The 26,087-nt window shown below is 35.0% G+C and overlaps 6 protein-coding genes across 6 annotated transcripts; 4 read left to right on the top strand and 2 right to left on the bottom strand.

The window, feature by feature from the left end:
• The first annotated feature begins 279 nt into the window (after positions 1-279).
• Positions 280-4,879, top strand: LOC9316219 (elongation factor G-1, mitochondrial). The gene is made up of 18 exons (XM_002880106.2): positions 280-723; positions 900-1,121; positions 1,222-1,343; positions 1,435-1,585; positions 1,888-1,959; positions 2,096-2,191; positions 2,256-2,344; positions 2,480-2,546; positions 2,794-2,832; positions 2,937-2,997; positions 3,085-3,194; positions 3,291-3,365; positions 3,465-3,533; positions 3,624-3,745; positions 3,841-3,966; positions 4,060-4,281; positions 4,358-4,418; positions 4,498-4,879. Exons 1-18 carry the CDS (start codon positions 322-324, stop codon positions 4,654-4,656), a joined length of 2,265 nt encoding a protein of 754 aa, XP_002880152.1. The 5' UTR covers positions 280-321; the 3' UTR covers positions 4,657-4,879.
• A 514-nt stretch (positions 4,880-5,393) lies between these two features.
• LOC9316220 (metalloendoproteinase 4-MMP) lies at positions 5,394-6,718 on the top strand. The gene has a single exon (XM_021027388.1). The coding sequence runs from the start codon at positions 5,613-5,615 to the stop codon at positions 6,621-6,623; it is 1,011 nt and encodes a 336-aa protein (XP_020883047.1). The 5' UTR covers positions 5,394-5,612; the 3' UTR covers positions 6,624-6,718.
• Positions 6,719-12,131: 5,413 nt separating this feature from the next.
• Positions 12,132-13,476, top strand: LOC9316221 (GATA transcription factor 2). Its single transcript, XM_002880108.2, has 2 exons — positions 12,132-12,606; positions 12,694-13,476. Exons 1-2 carry the CDS (start codon positions 12,391-12,393, stop codon positions 13,264-13,266), a joined length of 789 nt encoding a protein of 262 aa, XP_002880154.1. The 5' UTR covers positions 12,132-12,390; the 3' UTR covers positions 13,267-13,476.
• Positions 13,477-13,743: 267 nt separating this feature from the next.
• On the bottom strand, positions 13,744-16,123 carry LOC9316222. Its single transcript, XM_002881948.2, has 9 exons — positions 15,674-16,123; positions 15,479-15,545; positions 15,320-15,397; positions 15,152-15,204; positions 14,976-15,059; positions 14,609-14,661; positions 14,456-14,520; positions 14,281-14,339; positions 13,744-14,140 (listed from the first exon to the last, which is right to left on the bottom strand). The coding sequence occupies exons 1-9, from the start codon at positions 15,941-15,943 to the stop codon at positions 14,051-14,053; spliced, it is 819 nt and encodes a 272-aa protein (XP_002881994.1). The 5' UTR covers positions 15,944-16,123; the 3' UTR covers positions 13,744-14,050.
• Positions 16,124-16,275: 152 nt separating this feature from the next.
• LOC9318061 (protein transport protein Sec61 subunit beta) lies at positions 16,276-17,740 on the bottom strand. The gene is made up of 2 exons (XM_021028556.1): positions 17,487-17,740; positions 16,276-16,737 (listed from the first exon to the last, which is right to left on the bottom strand). The coding sequence occupies exon 2, from the start codon at positions 16,714-16,716 to the stop codon at positions 16,468-16,470; it is 249 nt and encodes an 82-aa protein (XP_020884215.1). The 5' UTR covers positions 16,717-16,737; positions 17,487-17,740; the 3' UTR covers positions 16,276-16,467.
• Positions 17,741-21,324: 3,584 nt separating this feature from the next.
• Positions 21,325-22,529, top strand: LOC9318062 (cyclin-U2-1). The gene is made up of 2 exons (XM_002880109.2): positions 21,325-21,913; positions 22,011-22,529. Exons 1-2 carry the CDS (start codon positions 21,522-21,524, stop codon positions 22,285-22,287), a joined length of 669 nt encoding a protein of 222 aa, XP_002880155.1. The 5' UTR covers positions 21,325-21,521; the 3' UTR covers positions 22,288-22,529.
• Positions 22,530-26,087: the final 3,558 nt, after the last annotated feature.

Genomic DNA, 26,087 nt, shown 5'->3' on the forward strand with positions numbered 1-26,087 from the left:
CTTTTAAATTTATTCCGCAGAATGATAATCGTTTAGCTGATGCTCAGGCTAAAAAAGTTAGAAATAGTGTTTCTCCATATGTCATCTCTTGGACTTGCCGAATGTATGATCAAAACGCTTTGTACGATGAGATTTGACCCTACCCGAGCCGACCCGGACATATAACGGATCAAATAATCCATCGGGTCCAGATGTTAAACCGAACCATAAAATATCAAACCGAATCTGAACCGAATTTGATGATACAAAGTTACACACACACTCTCAAGTCTTTCAAAGACTCAAAACCCATTTTCCTAAAACCCTCGTCCCTACAAAGCCATGGCGAGGTTTCCGAATTCTCCGGCGCCTAACCTCCTCTTGAGGCTCTTCTCGTCAAACAAACGGTCTTCATCTCCTACTGCCGCGCTTTTAACCGGAGATTTTCAGCTGATTCGTCATTTCTCCGCCGGAACCGCTGCTCGTGCGGCCAAGGATGACAAGGAACCCTGGTGGAAAGAATCCATGGACAAGCTTCGCAACATCGGGATCTCAGCTCATATAGACTCTGGGAAGACTACGTTGACTGAGCGTGTTCTGTTCTATACGGGTCGGATCCATGAGATCCACGAAGTCAGAGGTAGAGATGGCGTCGGCGCTAAAATGGACTCCATGGACTTGGAGCGAGAGAAAGGTATCACCATCCAATCAGCCGCTACTTACTGTACTTGGAAGGATTACAAGGTGAGAGGAGATTGAGATCTTTCTTATGATTCTGTGATTGTTGATTTCTTCTCAGATTCGTGTTGTTTTTGGAGATTAAAATTGAGCCTGTTTAGTCAAAATTGGTTTCGTATGTTTAATTGTCTAGTAATACTATTCAATTGAGCTTTGAAATTTGTTGTTATGATTCTTGTCAGGTTAATATAATTGATACTCCTGGTCACGTTGACTTCACCATTGAAGTGGAGAGGGCTTTACGTGTACTAGACGGTGCGATTCTAGTTCTGTGCAGTGTTGGTGGTGTACAGAGTCAGTCTATTACAGTAGATAGGCAAATGAGGAGATATGAAGTCCCGAGAGTTGCGTTTATTAACAAGCTTGATAGGATGGGAGCAGATCCATGGAAAGTTTTGAACCAAGTGTGTAAACCTATTATCCTTCTATTACTTGACTTATTGAATGAGTTTGAAAAAGATATCTTTACTGGTTATAACTTCTTCTTTTTTTTTACTTCACTAGGCAAGAGCTAAGCTTCGACATCATAGTGCAGCTGTGCAAGTGCCCATTGGTTTAGAAGAAAATTTCCAGGGTCTTGTAGACCTTATTCATGTGAAAGCTTATTTCTTTCATGGATCTAGCGGGTTTGTGTTACAATGCATTTTTTAGAATTTGCTTTGGTTGTAGTGGGGGATATGTATGTGTTGTGACATTTTGATTTTCTATAAATTGTAGCGAGAATGTTGTGGCTGGTGATATTCCTGCTGATATGGAAGGTTTGGTTGCGGAGAAGAGGCGAGAATTGATAGAGACAGTCTCTGAAGTTGATGATGTACTCGCCGAGAAATTTCTGAATGATGAACCTGTATCTGCTGCTGAGCTTGAGGTTTGTTCTTTTTCATTTGGTTTTGAAAGAATATTCTTTGCATGAAACATAGGAAATGTTTCCTGGAATATAGATAGATATTGTTGGCGACTTATGATGTTGAGTTAGTTGATTTCACTTAACAGATATCAATCCCGAGGGACTGTTGAACATGTGGGTTCTAGCTTGCCTTAGGCATTGTCTTTAATTCATAGTGTTATCTTTCATTTCTAGCGTCCATGAATTGCCACGTTTAGATATTATTACTCTTTTACTTGCATTTTGTTACTATAACTTTTGTGGTCTGCTGTATATATGCGCAGGAAGCTATTCGAAGAGCTACCATAGCACAAAAGTTTGTTCCTGTATTTATGGGTAGTGCATTCAAAAACAAGGTAATTGATTTTTGGAATCCAGAGATGATATTTGCACAAGTTTAGATGACCTACTCACTTATGTTTCTCCTTGTCCTGTTGTGTCTGTGTTAAAAAGTTTTCAACATCTGCCGTGCTCCCTTTTTTTTGTCTGCAGGGAGTACAACCTCTGCTAGATGGTGTTGTCAGTTATCTCCCTTCTCCAAATGAAGTCAATAACTATGCTCTTGACCAAATGAATAATGAAGAGAGGGTACTCAACTTGTAACTTAGTTTTATTGGAGAAAATATACTGGTTCTAAAGAATTGAGTTTCAGGTAACTTTGACTGGATCTCCAGATGGACCTCTTGTGGCGCTGGCTTTCAAATTAGAGGAGGGTCGTTTTGGTCAGCTGACATATTTGAGGTGAATGCTGAATCTCCCTCTTGATTATGTTGTGGTGTTTACTAAATATTAAAATTTCAAAGTACTTTGTGCCCTTCTGTCATGCATGAATTTGTGAATGCTGAATGCTAACCCAAGTTGTTGTTTTTTATGAAGAGTTTATGAAGGTGTGATTAAGAAGGGTGATTTTATCATAAATGTCAATACTGGGAAGAGAATTAAGGTTAGTTCTTGGATCTTAGTATTGCTTTGAGGGTTTTCAACGCCATGAAGTCTTGTGCATAAATTTATACCAAATTACACTGAATATGCATAGTTATCTTGTCCCTGACCTGGCATGAATATATTTTTCATAGATGCAAAATGTCTGAATTCCAGACTACTTAGTCATTTTTTCTTCTTAACCCTTGCAAGTAGTGCCCTGTGGTGTTTGATATTACCTAAAGGCTATTCAATGTTTCTTGGTGTAGGTTCCACGCTTGGTCCGTATGCATTCGAATGATATGGAGGTTAGATGAAGTTTATTTTTCACCTTAAGATTCCATTATGGTAGCTCCGTGGTGGCAACTCTAGTGCCATGTGACTAGATTCTAAATTTTTATTCTATTTTCAGGATATTCAAGAGGCACACGCTGGACAAATCGTAGCTGTGTTTGGTATTGAGTGTGCATCAGGTACAGTAGAGAATTCTTCTGTACTTGTTCAAACTTAACATAATTTGCTTCTCTGGGGTCAATTCCTAACCCTCAATACGTAATCAGGTGATACATTTACGGATGGATCAGTCAAGTACACAATGACATCGATGAACGTTCCTGAACCTGTTATGTCCTTAGCTGTTCAACCGGTTTCAAAAGATTCTGGAGGACAGGTAACTTCTGTGAACTTTGAAGCTAAAACAACAACGTATTTTTCTTTAATTCTGGTTTTAAGAAATTTGCAATTGAAATCTATTTGCCGGTGTTAGTTCTCGAAAGCACTGAATCGATTCCAGAAAGAGGATCCTACTTTCCGGGTGGGATTGGATCCCGAGAGTGGCCAGGTATCATCTAAGAACTCTGTTGCTTCTCAGCACCTCTCTCGAAATTCACTACATAGTATTTAACATTGATGATTCTTCCATTTGTCCTTAATGGGACAGACGATTATTTCTGGTATGGGGGAATTGCATTTGGACATCTATGTTGAACGCATGCGAAGAGAATATAAGGTGCTTGACTTAAAACCTTCACAATATTCTCACTTTATCGCTTCTCGACAGAACACTTCTTTTCTGCTAATTTTTGGAAATATCAAATAGGTTGATGCGACTGTGGGCAAACCCCGTGTCAATTTTAGGGAGACTATTACTCAACGGGCGGAGTTTGATTATTTACATAAGAAGCAAAGTGGAGGAGCTGGTCAATACGGTAGGGTTACAGGGTAAGTATCAAAAATTAATAGACCCTAAATGATGTGTTATGGATCCCTGCTAAACCATTCCTGTCGATATCTGGCAAAATTGATATACTTGTTAGGTACGTGGAACCGCTACCACCAGGCTCTAAAGAGAAGTTTGAATTTGAAAACATGATTGTTGGACAAGCAATTCCGTCTGGTTTTATTCCAGCAATTGAGAAAGGTTTCAAAGAAGCTGCAAACTCGTGAGTGATCTTCGTCTCTCAATATCTCCTTTCCTCCTTGTTTTGGTTGAGGAAATGTTGTAAGTGATAGTGAAACCCCCTATTCCATTGCAGGGGCTCACTAATTGGTCACCCTGTAGAGAATCTCAGAATAGTATTGACAGATGGAGCTTCACACGCGGTAGATTCCAGTGAACTTGCATTTAAAATGGCTGCAATATACGCATTCAGACTGTGTTACACAGCAGCTAGACCGGTGATTCTAGAACCTGTTATGCTTGTTGAGTTGAAAGTACCAACAGAGTTTCAGGGCACTGTTGCTGGTGACATCAACAAGTAAACTCTAAAACTCTAAACCCTTTAACAATACCTTTTCCTATTAGTATAATAACTCAACTTCTTTCATTTTCAGGAGGAAAGGTATAATCGTTGGAAACGATCAAGAGGGTGACGATTCAGTAATCACTGCTAATGTAAGAACCAATATAGAAAGCAAAGTTTCCTCTATCAACAGTAATTAACAACATGTAATTATGTTTGTGTGTTTAACAGGTGCCTTTGAACAACATGTTTGGCTACTCCACTTCTCTCCGGTCCATGACACAAGGCAAAGGAGAATTCACGATGGAATACAAAGAACATTCTGCTGTATCCAATGAAGTCCAAGCTCAGCTCGTCAATGCTTACAGCGCCAGCAAAGCAACTGAATAAGCAAGCCCTTGAATCGAATATTATGGTTTGTTTTCTCATAATGTTGAATTACAACATTATTTATACGGTTCTCAACCAACAAAATCACCCAACATAAAATGCCTAATGGGCTCTGTCAGAAAATCACTTATGTTTATTGGGCCATTAGGTAGGTCATTTTTTGGTATATTTCCACCAGTCCCAATCATTTTGATAATGGTAAACCAGCAAATATTTTTCTCTTTTTTTTTTTTCCACACAACAACAGTTTCCTACATCAATTCTCTATATAGTAAGATAGGGTCAAAAACAAGCCAAGTAGCCAACCAAAGATCGTTAGAGACAACAATAATTGACAAAGAGTCGTCTTCACGTCAAATAGGAGAAGAAGTAACAGTCTCTAACGAACGAGGTCAGACCTTTTCTTTATAACTTCATCTCAAAGCCACTCTCCTTTCTTTTCTTGAAGAGGAGTTGGTGATGACGACACTTCATCTCCCATGAAATTACCATTATGCCCTTCGGTTTAGTTGTTAGTCTTACTCCTATATCTAATTTCGCTTCTCCTTTTCTTAAACCACCATTGGATAGTTTTTCTTAAACAAACTATATATACTTAAAAAACCAAAACATTTTGAGAAGACGATGGCTCGATACCGACCACTGAAGTCGTTCTAACCTCTTCAATGGATAGTACTGTAATTTTTGGTAATATCAATTAATGTATTTAAAAAAAATTCAACAGTCAACATCTATATTATTATTTTCTTTATTAAACAAGTCGAATCCAAATTTGGTGTGTTTTGGTTTAGCTAATCACTTGCTACTAAACTAATCACAATCCATTAATCATTTAATAACTAAAAGGTCCAACCCCCATTAAACCAAAACTATTTTTCATATTTATAACAAAGCTTTTCCCTCCACGCAACTTCAATATTCAAAAAACAAAACATCTCTTCACTTCATATCACACCATGCATCATCATCATCATCCATGCAATCGCAAACCCTTCACAACTATCTTCTTCGTCTCCCTTCTCTATCTCAATCTCCATAACCCACATATCATCGAAGCTCGAAACCCATCCCCTGACGTCTCTATACCGGAAATCAAACGTCACCTTCAACAGTACGGTTACCTCCCACAAAAAAACGAACCCGACGACGTTTCGTTCGAGCAAGCTCTCGCTCGTTACCAGAAAAATCTCGGTCTACCGATAACCGGGAAACCAGATTCCGACACGTTGTCACAGATTCTATTACCAAGATGTGGATTCCCTGATGACGTGGAACCCAAAACGGCACCGTTTCACACAGGGAAAAAATACGTGTACTTCCCTGGACGGCCCAGGTGGACAAGAGACGTCCCACTGAAACTTACGTACGCCTTCTCACAGGAGAACCTAACCCCATACTTAGCACCAACAGACATTCGGCGCGTGTTCCGACGCGCTTTCGGCAAGTGGGCTTCGGTGATCCCCGTAACCTTCATCGAAACAGAGGATTACGTCATCGCCGACATCAAGATCGGATTCTTCAACGGAGATCACGGCGACGGAGAGCCGTTCGACGGCGTTTTAGGTGTTTTAGCTCACACTTTCTCGCCGGAAAACGGTAGGCTTCACCTAGACAAAGCAGAGACGTGGGCCGTTGATTTCAATGAGGAAAAATCTACGGTGGCCGTCGATTTGGAGTCTGTGGCGGTGCACGAGATCGGTCACGTGCTTGGACTTGGCCATAGCTCGGTGAAAGACGCGGCTATGTATCCAACTTTGAAGCCAAGAAGTAAGAAAGTGAATTTGAATATGGACGACGTCGTTGGAGTACAGTCTTTGTACGGAACAAACCCTAATTTCACGTTAAGTAGTTTACTTGCGTCGGAAACTTCGACCAACCTAGCCGATGATGGTTCGATGAGACGGTCTCAAGGAATGATCTATTCGACTTTGAGTACAGTTATCGCTCTCTGTTTTCTTAATTGGTAGACTAGAATAACTAGATAAATTTACTTTATACAAGAAATCTGAAAACGTATAGAAGAATCATACAGACACATGAAAATTATTAATTTGTTGTTTTATTTCTTAACTTCAAAGTAGTAGTCTAATCTTATGTTTATGTTTAGAATAACATTGTTCTTTTTTAGTTTATATTTGATTGGGCTTCAAATTATACGGCCCAATAGAATGCTGATGATGCTAATGTATTGATGATATAAGAACCAGTCTAGACCAACACAATTCACAGTTCACAGTTCGTTGGCCTGTGTTCTTGAATTTTCAAAGCTCATTTTCGTTTGTTTTCTTGAAAGAAGTAAACACAAAAGACACACCAGAGGATTCTTAGAATCGGGTATTTTCAGGAAAGATTTAACCGGAAAATGACAAATGAATACTACTATTATTTCTTTTATTCAGACAGAGTACATTATTATTTAAGAAAAAAATATTGAAGACATCCGACACATTTTCTTTGGATATACATATCTATCCCCAATTGTCGTTGTCGCATTGAAAAGGAAGTAGGCTCCACGGCCCATAATCATATTAACGGTACGGCCTGGTTGAATCACTTTCTTCTCTTCTCTATCATTTTGGGTTGTTGGTTATATAATTCATAATGATTGTTTGGGGATTAGTTTAAGAGCCAATTTAAAGACTACTGCAATTGTCGTTCGAAAAAGAAATTTACCACCGTAAGTTTATACCACCGGATTTTGAGGTTTATTCCGTTTTTATGTAATTGTAGTTTTTGACATTTTTATGTAAAAAGTATATAAATTAACTAGTAGTTTAGTTTTAATGGATTTCACACTACTTTTTTAGTTCTCATGTTTTTAAAAAAACAATCTTATAAACTTGTTTCATGTGTTCATGATTAATTTTTATTGGCTGAGACAATATCTATGTAGATCACTTTTTATTTTATGCGTATTGCCTCTTCTTCTAACTATTTCATCATATTCACGTCAGGAAAAAATATCATCGTTTAACTTCATTGGTTCCCGGCCAACATTTGGGGTGTATAGGATCTCTAGTTCATTTGAAAAATTATTACTTAACAACTATATTTTGTATTTGTCACAAATAATCTCTTATACGTTATCTTATTTTATAGTATGTACGCTATATTTCTTTTTATTTATCCAATTTTGTCGACATTCACCAATTTTACCAAAAAAAAAAAGACATTCATCAATTTTCATCGCTATAACTAAAACATTAGGTACGTAAGAGTGAAGACTTTGAATGGAAACTCCGTAGAACTAAAACCATTAAACCAATTGATGGCATTAGCATTCTTAGGCTTTCCTTGAAAAATTCGGAATTAATTAGATAAATGTAAAAAATATGTAGTAAACATTTGAAAATTGTAAATATTAAAGAAGGAGACAAGAGGGATAAAGGAAGAGCATATGGTCTATCATCTTTGCATGTTATTCGTCAGAAGAGATTATTATCTAAACCAAAAAACGACTCCTTTTATTTTCTTTATATATAACTTTATTTTCTTCAAAAATTGACTTGAAAAAAAAGATCGAGTGTTGTTGAGAAAAACTCATATAATAATATTCGGTGTCATTATGGGCACATGAGGCCGCACGTGTTCTTGCTGTTTACTTTGGGATCACCGTCCTCTGTCACGTCACGTGATTCAAGAAAACAAAAAAAATCAAAAGAATAAACAAAAAAAAAAAGATTTAGCATATAGTAATATCAATAATGACATATATATTCGTCGTTACATATATAATAAAATGAATATATGCGAGTAACGAGCGTTCTTAGTGGTCACTTGCACACTACTAGTGTCACGAGACCACAACATTTGGGGAGTATCAAATCCATAAGTCAATTTTAAAAACTATACACATTTTTTGTTTTTGTTAAATAAGACCAAAACAATAGACTCTGATTGAAAGAGAGAGACTAAAGAAAAGTTAGTGTCACCGTACGTCAATGTACTTTCTTTCTATTGTTTTTTCTCTCTTTTCATATTTTTGGGGGGGAATAATCATATATTATTGCAGGAAATAGCTAAATTATGGTTTGGTAAATTATGGTATAAATAGTAAATTTGAGTACATGGATTTAGAAAGTGAACCTTCCGAGCCAAGAAGAAGGTGACAGCTGGAAAAGACACTGTCGGTAGTAAGTGAAAATAATTATAAAAAACAAATATCTTTCATATGGGTACCTCTCGTTCTGTGCCATCGTGATTACTTAATGTTGAATGTGCAGTGGGGTTGGGCCCTTGTGGGTAGACACTTTGTTAGTAACAAATAAAAAAATACGTTACTTACCAAAAAAAAAAACTAAAAAAATACTTCAGTATATGATTTTTTCACACAACTCAAATGTTATGTTATAAATTAAATTTTATCTCAAGGTGATCAAAACCCTAGCAAGCGTCACACGACACGGCCCGTTTCTTTCTCCTTCTCTTTAATTAAACTCAATAGTATTTCATTACGTTTTGTGTAGATTCTTAAAATAGGGGGAAGACGATACTACATTTTTTCGTGCAAATAAATAGTTTTTTTTTTAAATAAACAGTTTTTAATTACTCTTTTTTAGTGAAATTGCACGGTGTTGCACAACAATTCAGTTCAAACATATAAAAATTAATAGACGTATATCTAAATTACTTACATATGAGTTTCATTTCTAAAAACATTCAATTGATTTTATTAGGATCAATTAAATCTAAATACACAGATGACTGAAAAATTAAGAATATATACATGTTTTTTTGTATAATTAGTTCTCTCTCATCAATTTGTATAAGTTGGACAAAAATACCCCTCCGCATGTAACAAATTGTTTACCGTTATAACAAAATAGATATCGATGAGACATAAATTTCAGATAATAGTTTCGGTCAAATTTTCGATTATGACTCAATTTTCGATAAATCATATTATATCGCGATAAGTTTATAAGTTACATGGTAAACTAAAATTTATCGTGTTAAAATATTTATTATATGATTATATCAGCTAACTTATGTATTAACCGGTTTATTTACTTTAGTAATTTAATTATTTCCGTTAACTTATACATTAGCGTATTCATTTATCATGATAATATAATTGTTACGTTTAAGATATGTTAGCCTTTTATATACGTTGCTAATGAAATTGTTATCCGTTTATGAAATTGAACCCAGAAGAATGTAACAATGGTTGTTGCCATCGACAACCCATTCTCCCACTCTCGATATCATCATCACCACCACCACCTGTAAATCACTGAAACTACCATCGATAATTCAACTACGACCACCGCCGATAAAATTATCACTGTCGGTATCATCATCATCTATCGCCACCGGTATCATTATCACCACTACCATCTATAGATCACAGAATCTACCACAATTTTGATTTTGGTATTCACATAATCAAAACCCAAACAAATTTGATTTTGGTCTGCACATAATCGTGAAGAGAAGAAAAAAGGAAGAAAAAAAAAAAAAAATTAAAAATAAATAGTTTAATTATAGTGAAGGATGGAGTTGTCTTTTCCACATGTATAAAAAATATCAAATAGTATTTAAGAGAATAAACTAATTATTGAATCTTCTATTGTCATCCTTTATAGATACTCATTTTATTATTCGTTATACTCTTTTCTTATTTTATTTTTTTAATGCATCATCTAATTACTCTTATATTCCTCTTCTTTTACAACTTTCTGGCCCCCACATGGAGCCACGTGGCTATATTAACTTTTCCTTTTTACATTCGTTTATTTTATTTTCGTAAAAGAGATGAAAATAATTTATCTTTAGAACTTGTGTGGATAGGTCAATAACTAAATTTGTCGGTACGTACCATGAAGCATGTGTTATGCCTATATATATTTGGAAAAATAAAAAGAGAGATGGTGAAATTAGCTTAACTAATAGTTTATCCGCCGAACAACTCTTGTACTCGTAAAAAATAAAATAAAAATTCAGACAAATTGGTCATCTTCCATTTTTCGTCTGCAGCATATACGTGTACTATTTCGCAAATCCTAATATCCGTAATATTTTGGAGCAAATCAAATAGAAAAATGTAGTATTCGTAAAAACCGAAGCAAATAATAAATTTGTTTTTTTTAAAGTCGGTTATCCGCTTCGATCCGTATTTTTTGATATAGATTAGAAATATATATATGTATATCGTAATATATTTTTGGCTTGTATTTGTAAACTCAGTTTTTTATCCTTCGGACCTGTATTTGTGACACAATTTAATAGTTTTTATTAGTGAAGTGAAATTTATTTTTTTTAAAAAATCAATATCCCTTGAAAATAAGAAGTTGGAATCCTGTGACGACTTCTTTTTCCCAAATTTTATATTTTTCTTCGAAGTTTTACATGCGAGCGCTTAGCTTTTTAGGGTTTTAATAAGTGCAGAAATATCGAAGCGGATATCCGCAAATATCACAAAAAAATCCGGATATTCGATATTCCGAATATCTTGAAATTTTCGGATCAAAGCAAATCATAAATCAAGTATTATTTTTTTTTTTTGTCATCCACAAATCAAATATTCGGTTAAATCGAATCGAATAACGAATATCCCAAATTTTTCGGATATCCGCTTTGTGCCCAGTCCTAATAGTATACGCATTAAATGGAGCAATGCAAATTGTACGTCAATTGTAGTTTGTGTACATATATAGAAATGACGATACTGTAGCAAACGCTGTGGTAGCCAACGAACAAAGTTTCATATACGGACATGCGTATGACTATTTGAAAGAAAAAGAGCACAGAGAAATAGATAGATAGACCCACTAAATAAGTAAATAATACGTACATAATATTTAGTACAGAAGCAATGAAAGAGACGTATATATATATGATGACTGAAAACATTTTTGTAATTATAAGAAAAAACAAAATATAAAGTTATGCACGATCGATCAGGGTTAAGTTAACTCTGTTTGAAAATTGGTTTCGATATATATCATAATTTTCTGGCTCAAATGCCATACCACTCAAAACAAAGTTAGATAAATTAACAACAAATATCATTGTTTAAATGAAATCCCTCTTATTGAAAAGATCGAGTTGCTGAAAACTAAATCCTATTACTTATATGTGATACCGTATGTTGCTTAGTCAAATTTTATTTTAATGAAATCACGAGAAGGAAGTCAAGGAACATATACAAAATTAACTAAGCAATTATCAAATTTTCAAAATCAACTCATGGTGAAGTAATAGTAGTTGAAAGTTAGTCATGTGACATGTTAAACTCGAGTTTTCTTGTTAGAATATATATTTTCACTTCGATTAGTTGGCTACTACAAAGTACAAACACATTAAAAATATGAAAAAAACATTCTATTGTGAAGGCTTATAATGAATTTGTGTAGTTTTTAATGCCGATTGTATAAATTGAAGTAATTAAGTTTACACTAACTCTATTCAACCGTGTAGTATAAGTTTTTGAACATTTCAATATAACTTAGTGACTGCACACTGTATATAGTTTTAACTCTCTTTTTCTCATAGATAAAGGTGGATGATATGATGATATATAAAAAAATAAATAAAGAAGAGAGAAGTGAATAAGGTCGAGTCGGTCACTACTCACGGTGCATGGTCACTCTCTCTGCACGTTCTCTTGCCCTCTCTCTCTCTCATTATCTCCCCTATTAAAGACTCTAACCAGTCACACAGAGAGTGAGAGAGAGACAGAGTCAGAGTCTTCTTCTTCTGCAAGAGATAAACCATCAACCATAATCTATAACAATGGACGTTTATGGCTTATCTTCACCAGACTTACTTCGAATCGATGACCTTCTTGATTTCTCCAACGAAGACATCTTCTCCGCCTCTTCTTCCGGTGGTTCCACCGCCGCTACTTCCTCTTCTTCTTTCCCTCCTCCTCAAAACCCTAATTTCCACCACCACCATCTCCCTTCCTCCGCCGATCATCACTCCTTCCTCCACGACATTTGTGTTCCCGTATAATCTCTCTCCCTCTCTCTCGCCAATCATCAAAAGTTTCCATTTTTAAAGATTGTGTTTTGATTTTCTTGATTTTGTGTGCAGAGTGATGACGCAGCTCATCTTGAATGGCTTTCGCAATTCGTAGACGATTCTTTCGCTGATTTTCCGGCGAATCCATTAGGAGGAACTATGACTTCGGCCAAAACTGAAACTTCATTTCCTGGGAAACCAAGAAGCAAACGATCAAGAGCTCCTGCTCCTTTCGCCGGAACATGGTCACCGATGCCAACGGAATCCGAGCATCATCAGCTTCACTCCGCCGCGAAATTCAAGCCAAAGAAAGAACATTCCGGAGGAGGAGGAGGAGGAAGACATCAGTCGTCGTCATCGGAGTCGGCGGAAGGAGGAGGAATGAGGAGATGTACTCACTGTGCATCGGAGAAGACGCCACAATGGAGGACAGGACCACTGGGACCTAAAACGTTATGTAACGCTTGTGGAGTCCGGTTTAAATCCGGTAGACTTGTACCGGAATATAGACCGGCTTCGAGTCCGACTTTTGTTTTGACTCAACATTCAAACTCTCACCGGAAAGTGATGGAGCTTCGACGGCAGAAAGAAGTTATGAGACAACCACAGCAAGTTCAACTTCATCACCACCACCACCCGTTTTAGTTTCCACTGCCTCGTCCGTCGTCTCTTTTTTTTGGTTCTTGGGGTTGGGTTTTGGGGTAACGTCACGTGATGATGACGTGTCGCGATCCTAGCGGCGTTAATCACGTGACCGACGACGACGGGAGCCTAAAATTTTTAGCGAACGTTGCAAAATCAAACCTCTTTTAATTGTTAATTATTAAAAAAATTACATCTTTTGGTTTGCCTTTTCTCCTACGTTATTTACTTCATCCTTCAATCTTTTAATTGTTAATGATTTAATCATTTACTGAAGCATGAATTAGAAAAAGCTTCATTAATTTCCGCTTACACTAAACGGCGTCAGTGTTCAGAGTTATATATATTATCCACTTGCACCCTTATTGCGACTTCACGTTTCGACCAAAATTTATTCTCTGTGGTCCTAATCCGGTTTACGAAATTGTGAATTAGGGTTCGTTTTGCTCCATTCTACAAAATTGATATAACAGCTTCAAATTAAAGATGGAATCTAATTTGAAACTATAACAAATTCAAAGGGAAAACTGGATTTTAAAAGTACACCTTCATGGGAGACTTAAACATGACAACATCATCATGAACTTGTATTACTAACTATCGCCAAAGAACGAAAGCCCTTGAAAACCCAAGACAACAAGAGATTACATCTTTGGCATTTGACACCAAACCAAAAAAGAAAGTTTGAATCATGTTGTAGACATTATTATTGTGTAATTTTGCTCCATCATCTAAAGAACCTCAAGATTAAACAAATTCGTAGCTCGAAAATGGGGTTTGGTTTGCCTCATACGGAGATACCATAGTTGCTGATCTTGTTCACTTCCTTTGTCAAAGCGTTTCTCTCTTGCTTCACTTCAGAAGCACGGTTTGATATCTGAGATTGAACAAGTCAGATATCTCCATTATACTATGTATATAAATGATTATAGATTTATTCCAAACTAGTTCAGCACCTATCTCTAGATCCAGCTCCTATACTCTACATAGAAGAGCAAAGAGACTAGTAATACTTACTTGAGTGCGGAATCGAGAAGCTTCTCTCGTTGGCAGTTCTTTTAGTACATCTTTCAAACCTGTATATAAAGAATGACCGTGGTTATAAGTAGATAAGCTTTGTTACGGCAGTTCTTCTGTTCTATGCATATTTTTGGTTTCACAAACTGTAGCATGATAGCACAGAAAGGTGTACCTGCTGCTTGCTTTTCAATCTTATAAGCTGAGCTGATCGCACCTCTGATCTGTTTGCCTGCTTGCCTGTGTAAAAAGATGAAGAAAGTTAACATAATATTCATGTTGATACATATCCAATATACTAATCTTGTAATTTTTCTGGATCATAAACCTGAGTTTCATCCTTCCTCTAATCAATTCCTCTTCTGCCACAGTTGCGACTCTCTGAAGCAATCAAAGTTAAAAGTTGTTAAGAATTCAAAAACCGTAATCCAACACCGGCTTCAATGTCTGCGAAAGTAGAAGCATTCATCCATATCCACTGAATAAGGCTATATAGAAAGTTCTCTGTTCCAAACCTAACCCCTTTCAATTTTCATCCTAAACGCCACACATTCTATTTCAAAATAAAGGGATACTGAAGCAAAACCGAAAAGAGAGTAATATAGCTAACTAAACGCATAACATAGGAAGTCTTCTCCACAAACGCCAACCTCATGTTAACCAGAACAACTCTTAAAACAAAAGAAAAGGCTTACCTCTAACTTTTCACTCTCGGCTTTAAGACGATCCATTGATTGTCGCAACTCTTTTACTTTAAGATCAGCTCTAGAAAGCAAAGCCTGAATCCAAAACATAGTGTCAAGAGTCAAGAACATCTTTAAGCACAGAAAGACCAGTTTATACATTCAACGAAGTTGTATAAAACACTGACCTCTTCACTTACAAACATGCGTACAGTATTGTAATATACAAATTTTCTTGTCTCTGCAAACAAACAATCACTAAAAGAGTTCATAACATATACAACTTGTGAATTCATAACATAACATCCTAGGAGATGGAAACTCTAGGGAGATCAAAAGAATATCCAGAAACATACTTTTCAGAGCAAAAATCCCAACTCCAAAAGCTAAGGTGCCTGATATTAACGGATGAGATGCAGCAACATTCACACCATCTACATACAAGATTGATAAACATATGAGCTAAGAGAAACAAATCACAACAACATAGAGTAGTCAGCAAAAGTAGAGCAGACCTTTAATCTTCCCAAACACCATTTGCTCGTAAACGTTATACTCAGAAGCAATGTCTCGAAGAGAATCCTATAATATACCAAAACCTCGATTTCGTGAGAGGATAAACAATCACACCAATGGCATAGAGAATGGATGTTGTGAATTTCAGATTCGCTTTGGATTCCAATGAAAATAGGGAGTCGTAGTAAGCTTACGATGGTTTGGCTCGTGTGAGCTACAGAAGTATCTCGAATCTGAGACAATCTAGCTTTGGAGGCGTCAATGGTAGAATCCACCGTCTCCGAGATCGTCTTCTGGTATACAAGCGCCTGACGCAACGCATCATCGATCCAGGAAGCCGCATTTTCCACCGTCGTCGTTGCGATCTTCTGATACTCCGGCGGGTGCACTGGCGAAGATTGTTGAATCTCCGGCGGATTCGTGTTGTCCATCTCTGAGGATAATGATTCTCCCAAGGCTGCCATTAGAAAAGATCTCTCCAAAAACCGCGACCTCCTTCGCTCAAAATCTGAAGAAAACCCGGTGGACGAAAGAATGACCCGAATATAAATTAACCGGGCCCCGTTTCAGATTGACAACTTAAGCCCCTCAAATTTCAATTTATTCCCAACATTTCCCTTTCATTTCTTAATTGTTCAATAAAATCCAGAGACTTTTATTAGATTAGTGGTGTTTAACTAACACTTAATCTCCTCTGAGCCGTGTTAAGCCTCAACTATTTCACTCCTTAAATTTAGATGATGTTAATGACTTCTTCGAAAACTATATGGTGATGATAGTACTCATTTGTGAGATGTATAAAACGCTCATGCCTATAATTTGTGCGAAGGATATTAAATTTTTGAATGTCAAGAAACTGGAATTGTGAAGATCGTTTATACTCAGGTAATAAACCACAAAATTAAAACATTAACTGAACCCACTGTCTAATATTTTGATCACTAGCAGTCACTTAGGGTGGCGATGTCTTCAACTATTATCTTTCTCATCACTTGACAAAGTAGAGCTTGCCCATGACATGAAGCACCGCGACGAAAGCAATGAAACCAATGCTCATGATAAGGACAACATTAGGGGAGATCTTGAGACCAGGTGCGTCATCGGTGTAGAACTGAAGCATGGATCCAGCTGCACCACCAGAGGCTCCTCCTCCACCAGCACCACTGGCCGGCTTCCTCCTACGCATGCTTGCAGTTGCTGCTGCACTTCCTCTCTGTGGAGCTCCACTACCCACCATTCTTTCTTCTTTTCTTACTATCTGAGATATTGGTATACAAAGTTTTAGGAAATCGAAAGCAAAAGAGTGATCTTATATAAAAACACAAGAATTATTAAGCAAATGAAAAAATAGGAGACATCCAAACACCATTAAGCTAATATATGTTTAGTTTTCCATGGTCATACATTCTATATGATACTAGAAACCTCTGGTAAAAGATTTGCATCCTAAATCGCACAAGGCAACTAAGTAAACTTAAATTTATATACTATTACCACATGATTCCATTACCCGTAAGCTCAAATCAGCACAAATTCAGGTTCAATCATGTAAATTACTTGGTACAATCCTGTTCTGGTTACCAAGTGTTCTTGGAGACGTAATTGAAAGAAACTTGTTCCAATTTGTCAGATATTATATGAGATTGAGCTGCATTTTCAAGAGATAGAAGATTCGAAACTCTCAAACGCAGGGCACCAATTTCAGTATCGAGTCAACAAAACTCAATTAGATGAAGCAATGCTAAAATTCTCAAATCAGCGAGACAAATTCAACATCGAGACCTATTTAACAATGAACATGCAAAATTCAATATAAATTTCTCAGATGCTATGCATGTTGAATCGTATCCAGATCGGGAATCGTATACCACCACCGATACTCGGATTCAACATCGAGATCTCATTATCAGATCTACGCACACGCTCATCTAACAAACCATAGATCTACAAATTTCCTCAATCACCAGAGATTTAGATCGTAAACAACAACAATCACAAAAGACTCACCTGATTCGGCTTACAAATTCTGATGACGACGAGAGAACGATTCGTGACGGAGAGATTTGAAGACTTTCGGAGTTGACCAGACTCTTAATAACAATTTTTATAGGAGGGGATATTTTTTCTCGCCACGCATTTTTTTATGTATTAGCCAATTAACAAACGCCATCTCAGCGTAATTATCAGAGCTTTTTTAGAAGCGTAAGTGGGAGAGATAACTAAGTTAAAGCCCAAACAATGAAGGCCCATAAAAGCCCAAAATAAAGTCCATCAGCATAAAAGTACGTATTGTCAACAACTTTTCTCGCACGACAGAAAATTTATAAGAATTAAAAAGAAATGTTTGTTGAATATAATGTAGGGATAATGAATCTAAAGATTGATTGTGTAATCATTTACTTTATTTGTAGGTCATATGAGAAGAAATCTGAAATGTGTGATTTTACAGGCAAAATTAATGTTTATGGCTTTTGATTCCCTAATATCAAAGGACAAAATCTAAGCCAGATAAACAAAATATCTTCCAACCGAAATTAGGTCCACATCATTTATCTGTAGATTTTTCCATATGAGTTTGATTAAAAGCTGATTTAATTGTGACTAATATGGAGAAAATTAAGCTTGGGATACGATCATACGAGTCATGAAAGAAGTTTCGTATCGAATTCGTACGTACGAACAAAAGTACGTAGCTAGACATCAATAAAAGCATACTATGTATTAGATCTGAAACACGAATCTCGAGATGGAGACAGATATGTGAATCAGAGAGTGTAATTGTAATGATACATATCTATCGGGCATAAGGTTATGGAGCCTGACATTTTGTGTACGGCCACAGACTCGACATATACTGTTTTTTACCTTCGTACATATCGATCATTTCCAAAATTTGATTTCATTCATAGTATGTTCCAATCAATCAATGCTGTATATTTTTATTTTATATATTCTCAAAAAACAGTGATTGATGATGAAAGTTATCAAAACAATGTCTAAGTTTGATGTTGGTTGATATCCTTAATACTGTTATTTTTTGTATGATAAGGAGACTAATTTTCCGTATTCAATTTTGATCACTATTTCAAATGATCGTATGTCATATTCATTTTTGGTAGAATAATGTTCACACTATACTCTTACTTTTAAAATGACAAGGATATGTCATTGACATGAATATATAAATTAAGGAAAAGATATGATGTTAAATCTTATAAATAAGGTGGGGGAGAGACAAATAAATACTAAGAAAAAATAATTGAATAAGCGAAGCAATGATGAAGTAGTAAATTATTTTTTGACGGGACGATATTTTGTGTGTAAGAAAAATCAAAACGGGGTCCCTTTTTTGGCATTTATTATCAAACGTATTCGTGCGGTGGCGGTGGTTATCTCAATTTATTACTTGTACTTTATTTTGTCCCTCCAGATTCATCTAGTATTTTTTTCTTTTCTTTATTTATTATTCACCACACGAAAATAAATATATCATCAAGTTTACCATGTTGGAGTTGTACCCTAGATATCAGAAGTTGTACTATAATTTCTTTAGTTTGAGTTGCAGTTGTCGAGCAGATACGTAAGGATGGAAAAACGTGAATAGTAACATATTTTAAAAATGGCATCATGATTACTGTTGGTGTCGGATCCCGCAGTTCGGATCCGGCCCGGAAAGATAGTGGATCAATAAGATGAAGTGGGCCGTCGGCCCGGTCCAGGGGACGAAAAGAGCGGCCCAATAAGTTCCAGCCCAGTTCGAGTAAAACGTCGGAATCTCACGAGTTAAATGAAAGGCGGGTTGCACGGGATCTGCTAGATCGGGAAGATTCGAAACGGAAGCAATAATGAAGGCGAGATCTGCGGCTTGATGAGCGGCTTCGGTTTCAAATCATGTAATTATAAATAGAAAACGAAAACCATTGTATGGAGGGATCGAATTCTTGAGCAATAAACAGACACATATACTTCACTCTTTTGTTTTATTTTTCACGATTGTTATTTGAATTAGCAAGGCTAGACGACCCGATACACATCTTAAAATATATTACGGATTCCGACATCCACAATTACGAATGCTAATAATAGCAGTGTGATTTCACTATCTTCGTCGTGCTATTTTAAAATAAAATAAAATAAAAAGATTGGAACGGACTAATATCCTTAAAACGCTCTATTGTTAAGGCGGATTATTTTTTGTTTGTGTTCATAAACACGTTTTACAGTTGGTTTGTATATATATTTCAAATTTTATAGACTAAAATTTAAAAATGATGAATAGAAAGTAGAAACAATAATCTACACATTGATAAACTCGTTCCTGTCTATACAACTATCAAACCCCTTAGATCACATTACTTTTATATGATTTTTTGAGTTTTGAAATTAACACTCTCGTGTTGCAGATGGTATAAGGTCATCGAGTAATATCGCTTAAAAAAATTATACTTCGTTTTAAAGTTTATCATCAGCTCGTATATAGTTTATTAATAGTAATACGTTTATCTTTTAATTTATTTAAAGAAAGGAAAAAAATCAAATAATATATATTTGGTATTTTCGTGAAAATATAAATGTACGGCTATTGAAAGAAATATATAATCATTGAATAGGAAAATAAATGTTTGTGTGCGTTGTCTTTGATGGAACCTCCACGCGTGTGAGTAGTGATCCTTGTGGATCCTTCGAAGCTCACGACGTTCGACGTTGACGAAATTTACACGTGTGTCTTAAACAGTACGACACGCATTGTTTAAAACCACTTGATAATTTTTAAAAATATAACATGAGTGGGCATAATCCTAATGGCTAGAAGCCTAAAACCCTCCGGCTCCACCAGAGAGTTTCACCGATGTTGAGAGTTCACATCTCTTTCTCTCTATTCACCGTCTTCAACATAGACTGTCGGCGGAGTCTTCTTTGTTGAAATTAATTAATTATAAGTTGAGATTCTTCAATTTTTGTACTTTGGACTTGGTTCATTATATTTGAAATTTCAATTGATTTTAAATATCAATGTGAATAAAATATGGAAAATCTAACCAGAAGCTTAGCTGTTGCACTTACACATTTGTTTCCGGCTTGAATAAATAATTAATTACTTATTTTAGTAACTTCTCTACAGCTTCCATATGACTCCAAAAACCTATGTCGATTCTCTTTTCGATAAAATTCCATATTATAAAATTATATATCCTCTCACTCTAAATGAATTAAAAATTAAAATCGTCAACTACATTATCATTTCACGAGTGGTTAGAAATATGATTTATTTTTCAAAAATCTACTATGTAGTTTGTGTTCCAAAGAAACGAGGAAGTCGAATATATGTGTTATGAACTGATGACTTTGTTTTGTTTTGCTTTTTTTACTACAAATTGTAATCTAGATCAAAATCGACCAGACTAATCTCTAGAGTAATATAAATATCTAGTAGATTATTCACTAATTTTTTTTAATGGACCTAAATATGATCAGTTGAGCAAACGAAAATGAAAGAATTTCGACATCGAATGAGAATCGAACATGGAAAAAACAAGTTGACGCCATTTACTCTATATATTTTTGACCACCAAGTCACTACCATTTGGTTGAGTTTGTATTTAAAACCAACAAAAACTTTTAAGAACAAACTTTAAAAAAACGTTTTTTACTTATAATAGGTGAAAATTAAATAGCTTTATCTAGACTAAAGAGATTCAAATCTGAGCTATAGTTACGTTTCAAAATAAAACCTGAACTTTCGTAGTTTGCACGAGCTATGTTTTAATACTATTAAATATTCTTAAAGCCTTTTATCAAAAAAAATATATATATATATATTCAGTACACACACACTATAGTTAGTAGTAGTAGTAACTTATAAACATTAAACTAAAATATTTTCAAATAAAGAAGAGGTGAGGAAGTTGCCCTACATCGGAAAGCTACTCTTCTCCATCCTCTTGACTACTGTATATAAAAAGCCTCTCAAAACCTCCCTTCCATTTTCATTCTCATTCTCAAATTCAGTTTCTCAAAAAACCCATTAAGTTTCTCCGATCAATGTATTCTCTAGCGATTTCTCCGAGGAAGCTCCGATCAGACCTCTACTCATACTCTTACCAAGATGACTCCAACACAGTACCTCTAGTCATCTCTGTACTCTCGTCTCTGATCGAACGGACTTTGGCTAGGAACGAGAGAATCAGCCGGAGCTACGGTGGTTTTGGTAAGACACGTGTCTTTGATTGCCGGGAGATTCCTGATATGACTATTCAATCATACCTAGAGAGGATTTTCCGGTATACCAAAGCCGGTCCATCGGTTTACGTCGTTGCCTATGTATACATTGATCGGTTCTGTCAGAATAACCAAGGTTTCAGAATCAGTTTAACCAATGTACATCGTCTCCTTATCACAACTATCATGATCGCTTCCAAATACGTCGAAGATATGTAAGTTAATTACCTCCAAAACAGAGTTTGAATATTTCCAAAAAAAAAAATCCTCTGTTTTTCTTGAACTCATTTGCTCTATCTTTGTTTCTTACAGGAACTATAGAAACTCGTACTTTGCGAAAGTAGGAGGATTAGAGACAGAAGATTTGAACAATTTGGAACTGGAGTTCTTGTTCTTGATGGGATTTAAGTTGCATGTGAATGTGAGTGTATTCGAGAGTTACTGTTGTCATCTTGAAAGAGAAGTTAGTATCGGAGGAGGTTATCAGATCGAAAAGGCATTACGTTGCGCTGAGGAAATCAAATCTAGACAAATTGTTCAAGATCCTAAACATCATCATCACCATCAATTTTCTCGAATCTTGTTGTAGTCTAAGAACAACTCTGTTTTTTTTTTTTTTTTTTTTTTGTCGTTTTGCTTTTGAGGAGGGCCTTTGACTTTCTGATTTCCTTGTCGGTCGGTTTTTTTCTTTGGTTGTTGTTTTCTTGAAATGTAAATAGAGAAAAAAGTATAGCGACTGAGATTGTATATGTATGTATGATGTATCAGCATTGTAGATTCTATTCTATGTACCTATTGAAATTTAATGAGATGGTTTTTATTTGCAAAATCTATGTTAATCTGTTCTTTTGTCATCTAATATATCATTTTTTTGTCATCTAATAGTTTCTTAGACATGTGAACTAATAACTTCGCGCGGTTTCGACACTACATATCCATGAATAATTAGGTGTTTTCTTATGGTCCGTGATTGTGGTTTCTCATAATGGATTTGTCAATTCATTAGATTTGTTAAGATTTGTTAAGATTTGTTTAGAGTCATGTTCAAATTTTGTGTGTTTTGTATTTTTCTTGTTTTAGATTTGACATTTTAACCAGCAAAGCAAACACAAGTATTTACATTTTCTACTTTGCAAAGATGTTGAAACAGGAGACACTGTTACAGCTCATAAATGAGTGAGATCACCGATTGTCTTTATTTAGGAAATAAATAGTTTAAAGATTGTCTTTATTCAGAAAAATAACAGTTCAAAAGATATTACTTGTCAACAATAGTAGGAAATAAATAGTTCAAAGATTGTCAAAAATTGTTACAATAAAATCTTTTGAACTCTTATTTTCCTACACAATATATGCAATTAAAGATTTGATGCAGCATGGAAACGATCTACGTCACTCATGGATGTTGTTTCTTTAGTCTTGTTTTTTTAATCGGGTCGTTGGTCGTATTGTATATTTGTATATGACCATGCCTATTTAAAATAAAAATTCAAATCCGCCAAAAACTAAAAAGCAGTTTTTGGATTTTTCGGATCATTCATTTTGCACAAACTTCGAGTCTTCATCCACTCCTATGAATTATTTCGTCGAGTTTGATGTCTGTTATCTTGAGATTGAAAATTGATGGCAACTCACGAATTTAGTTTAGTAGGAGAAAGAATAATTTCTTACAATATTGAAGGACCATTAGTTCGAAATCTGAAATATAATATACATCAACTAAACCCCCTTACAAAAATTAATTATTTGTTGAAGTTTTTTATTTTTTTGTTAATTGGACCATCATTTGTGTTTTATAAATGAACAGTGTTAGAAAGGTTGTTATTTCGAGTGGCTATGATTATTGTCTACCTAAATAAGAAAAGTGGTCGTTAGTACGAATTATATGATCAAAGCCAGCAAATGGACAATTTAATATTGGAATATACCATTAAATAAGATAAGCGACGGAAGAATCGGACGGTCCACATATTTTCTATAAACAATAATTAGATAAATAAATATATATATTTTTTCTAAAATAGTACAATTAATTATATTTAGAAAAACTCCAAAGTATAGATTATGAAGCTTTGCTAAAGTTTTTTAAAATATCTGCCCAAGTCTATATAAATATTTCATGACCAATTTTGGTGATAATTAGGAATATTTATCTACAATAATACGACTAGATTTGAGAAATATTTATATAAAATGATATCTTCGAAACTATCAATTATGTATGATTTATTTGTTCACAGAATAAAATTATAATCTGTTATAAGAAAAAGGAAAATATATATTCTTTGTTTTTTTGGTTACGTTAAAGTATCAGTTGTACAATTCTTGACAATCAATTATGTTCACAATCATGCAGAATTGCAGGTATCAAACATGAATTGTATCCACATTAATCATTTTGGATACATAATAAAAAGAAAGACAAAGTCAGGATTCGGGTGCTGATTTGGTGTTCAATAATTGATTAATCGGTGGCACATAAACATGCATTACCAATAGCTTATCGTCCTTTCATTTTAATGATGTGCATTAAGAATTTTTAAAATATATATAACAATTGTATGATGCTGATTCATTGAATATTTCCTATGTTTTGTATGCACAAATATGATAAATCAGACTTCAATTATCCAACTGAACAAATACTAATCTTGAATACTGTAGTACGTACGTATAGCACATAAATAAATAGAAATGTTTGTGTTGTCTTGGAAAAACATTATACAAAGAATAGTGCACGTAGTGTGGTTCACGAGCATATTCCTAATCAAAGACATCAATCATTTGATCTAATCCTTTGAACTAGATAACTAAAGATAAGATTAGGATGGGTGTGTTGATTATGATGTCTAATAATTGCCTCACAAGAGGTATACAAATATTTATATTGTAAATACCAAGACTTTAATTTTATCTTTGGAATATACAAATATTCCTATGATGAGTTTTTCCAGTTTTTAGTGGTTTGGATTGGTTTGGTTTTATTGGATTGAATAATGCTACTTGAAGTTGAAGATTATAGCCAATTTCATTATTTAGAGATAAAACAAAGAAAAACACTTCTAGAAAATAACTATGGAAACCACTACTTTTAATTATATTGATTTTCTAAAATTAATATCAATAGAATTCAGAAGAACATTTGACCTACAACTTTTTGTGAACTGTTTTTCTATTTTTTGCATATACTTTGCTTATGTTTTGCTTATATTTTGCTTATATTTTGTTTAAATTTATTAATTTATTTCTCATTTCTTTTATATTCAGTTTTTTTTTTTTTTGTATATGATGATAATTATGTATTGATAGAGTTATGAACTTGTAGTAAACAAATTATCATTTAATGCATGAAAATTTACAATTTAGCGTTTTCGAAAGTATATGATATATAGTTATATTGATTTTCTAAAATTAATATCAATAGAATTTAGAATTGAAAATGTTTAGAAAGACAAAAACTTTTAAAATTATTTTGATTTCCGTTATTTTAAAACCGGTATTACATATTACATTATAATATTCTATAGTGTTTTGGTTAATTAATAATTTTTTTTCATTTACAACTCATACATATACAATATCATATATGAATCCATATTATGATGTAAATGCAACCACCCATCCCAGCCATCTTTCGGATTCCAACTGTCATGGTTCCTTAGTTGATCGCAATATCCGTAACTCCCACACTCATTGTACTCATCGCATTACACCTCTGGCGCTAATAAGAACATATCCCAATCCTGATCCACTTGGTTCCACTTGAACTGCTGCAATAGACCTTTGTAGCTCACAGTCAATTTTGAAGTGATGTCGCTCTTCTGTTGGAGTGTCTAGCTGTCTTTAAAGTTTTCAGTTGCATTTCTGGTACACTGATTTCATTCCACAGAGAGGCACGATAGACGGGTGTGTCTCTGTAACAGAGTAGAAGCTCAGGGAGACTTCTTGATTCTTCCAGACGAAGAGAGTAAAGGTTGATTGAGGAATCATATAAGCGTCTCCATGATATGAAAGATCGGTTTACCCCTAATTTCATTCCCGGTAGTAAGGTATCCATCAGAAAGTCGAAACTTTCCAAAACGATTTTCCTCTGGATGTCTTTCAACACAAAATTATCGTCGGCCGTTAGCAGTTCGGCCACCACAGCCGTTCCTTTGTTAATTGTGGTAGACCGGACTTCTTTACCACCCTACTCCTACTCTAGAAAGAGCCCGTTTGCGGAAAGTCACTGTTTGCGACTCAAAGAAAACTTGTTTGTTGAGTTGCTTGTAATGCAGAAGGTGGTTGAAAACAGAGCCACAACCAAGAAGAAGAAAAAGGTAAAACAGAAATTCACTATTTTTTTCTTCTTTCTCTTCTCTTAGTTGAGTGAAATGTGGAATCATGTTT

Source organism: Arabidopsis lyrata, assembly GCF_000004255.2.
Source record: "Arabidopsis lyrata subsp. lyrata unplaced genomic scaffold ARALYscaffold_4, whole genome shotgun sequence".
Taxonomy (NCBI): domain Eukaryota; kingdom Viridiplantae; phylum Streptophyta; class Magnoliopsida; order Brassicales; family Brassicaceae; genus Arabidopsis; species Arabidopsis lyrata.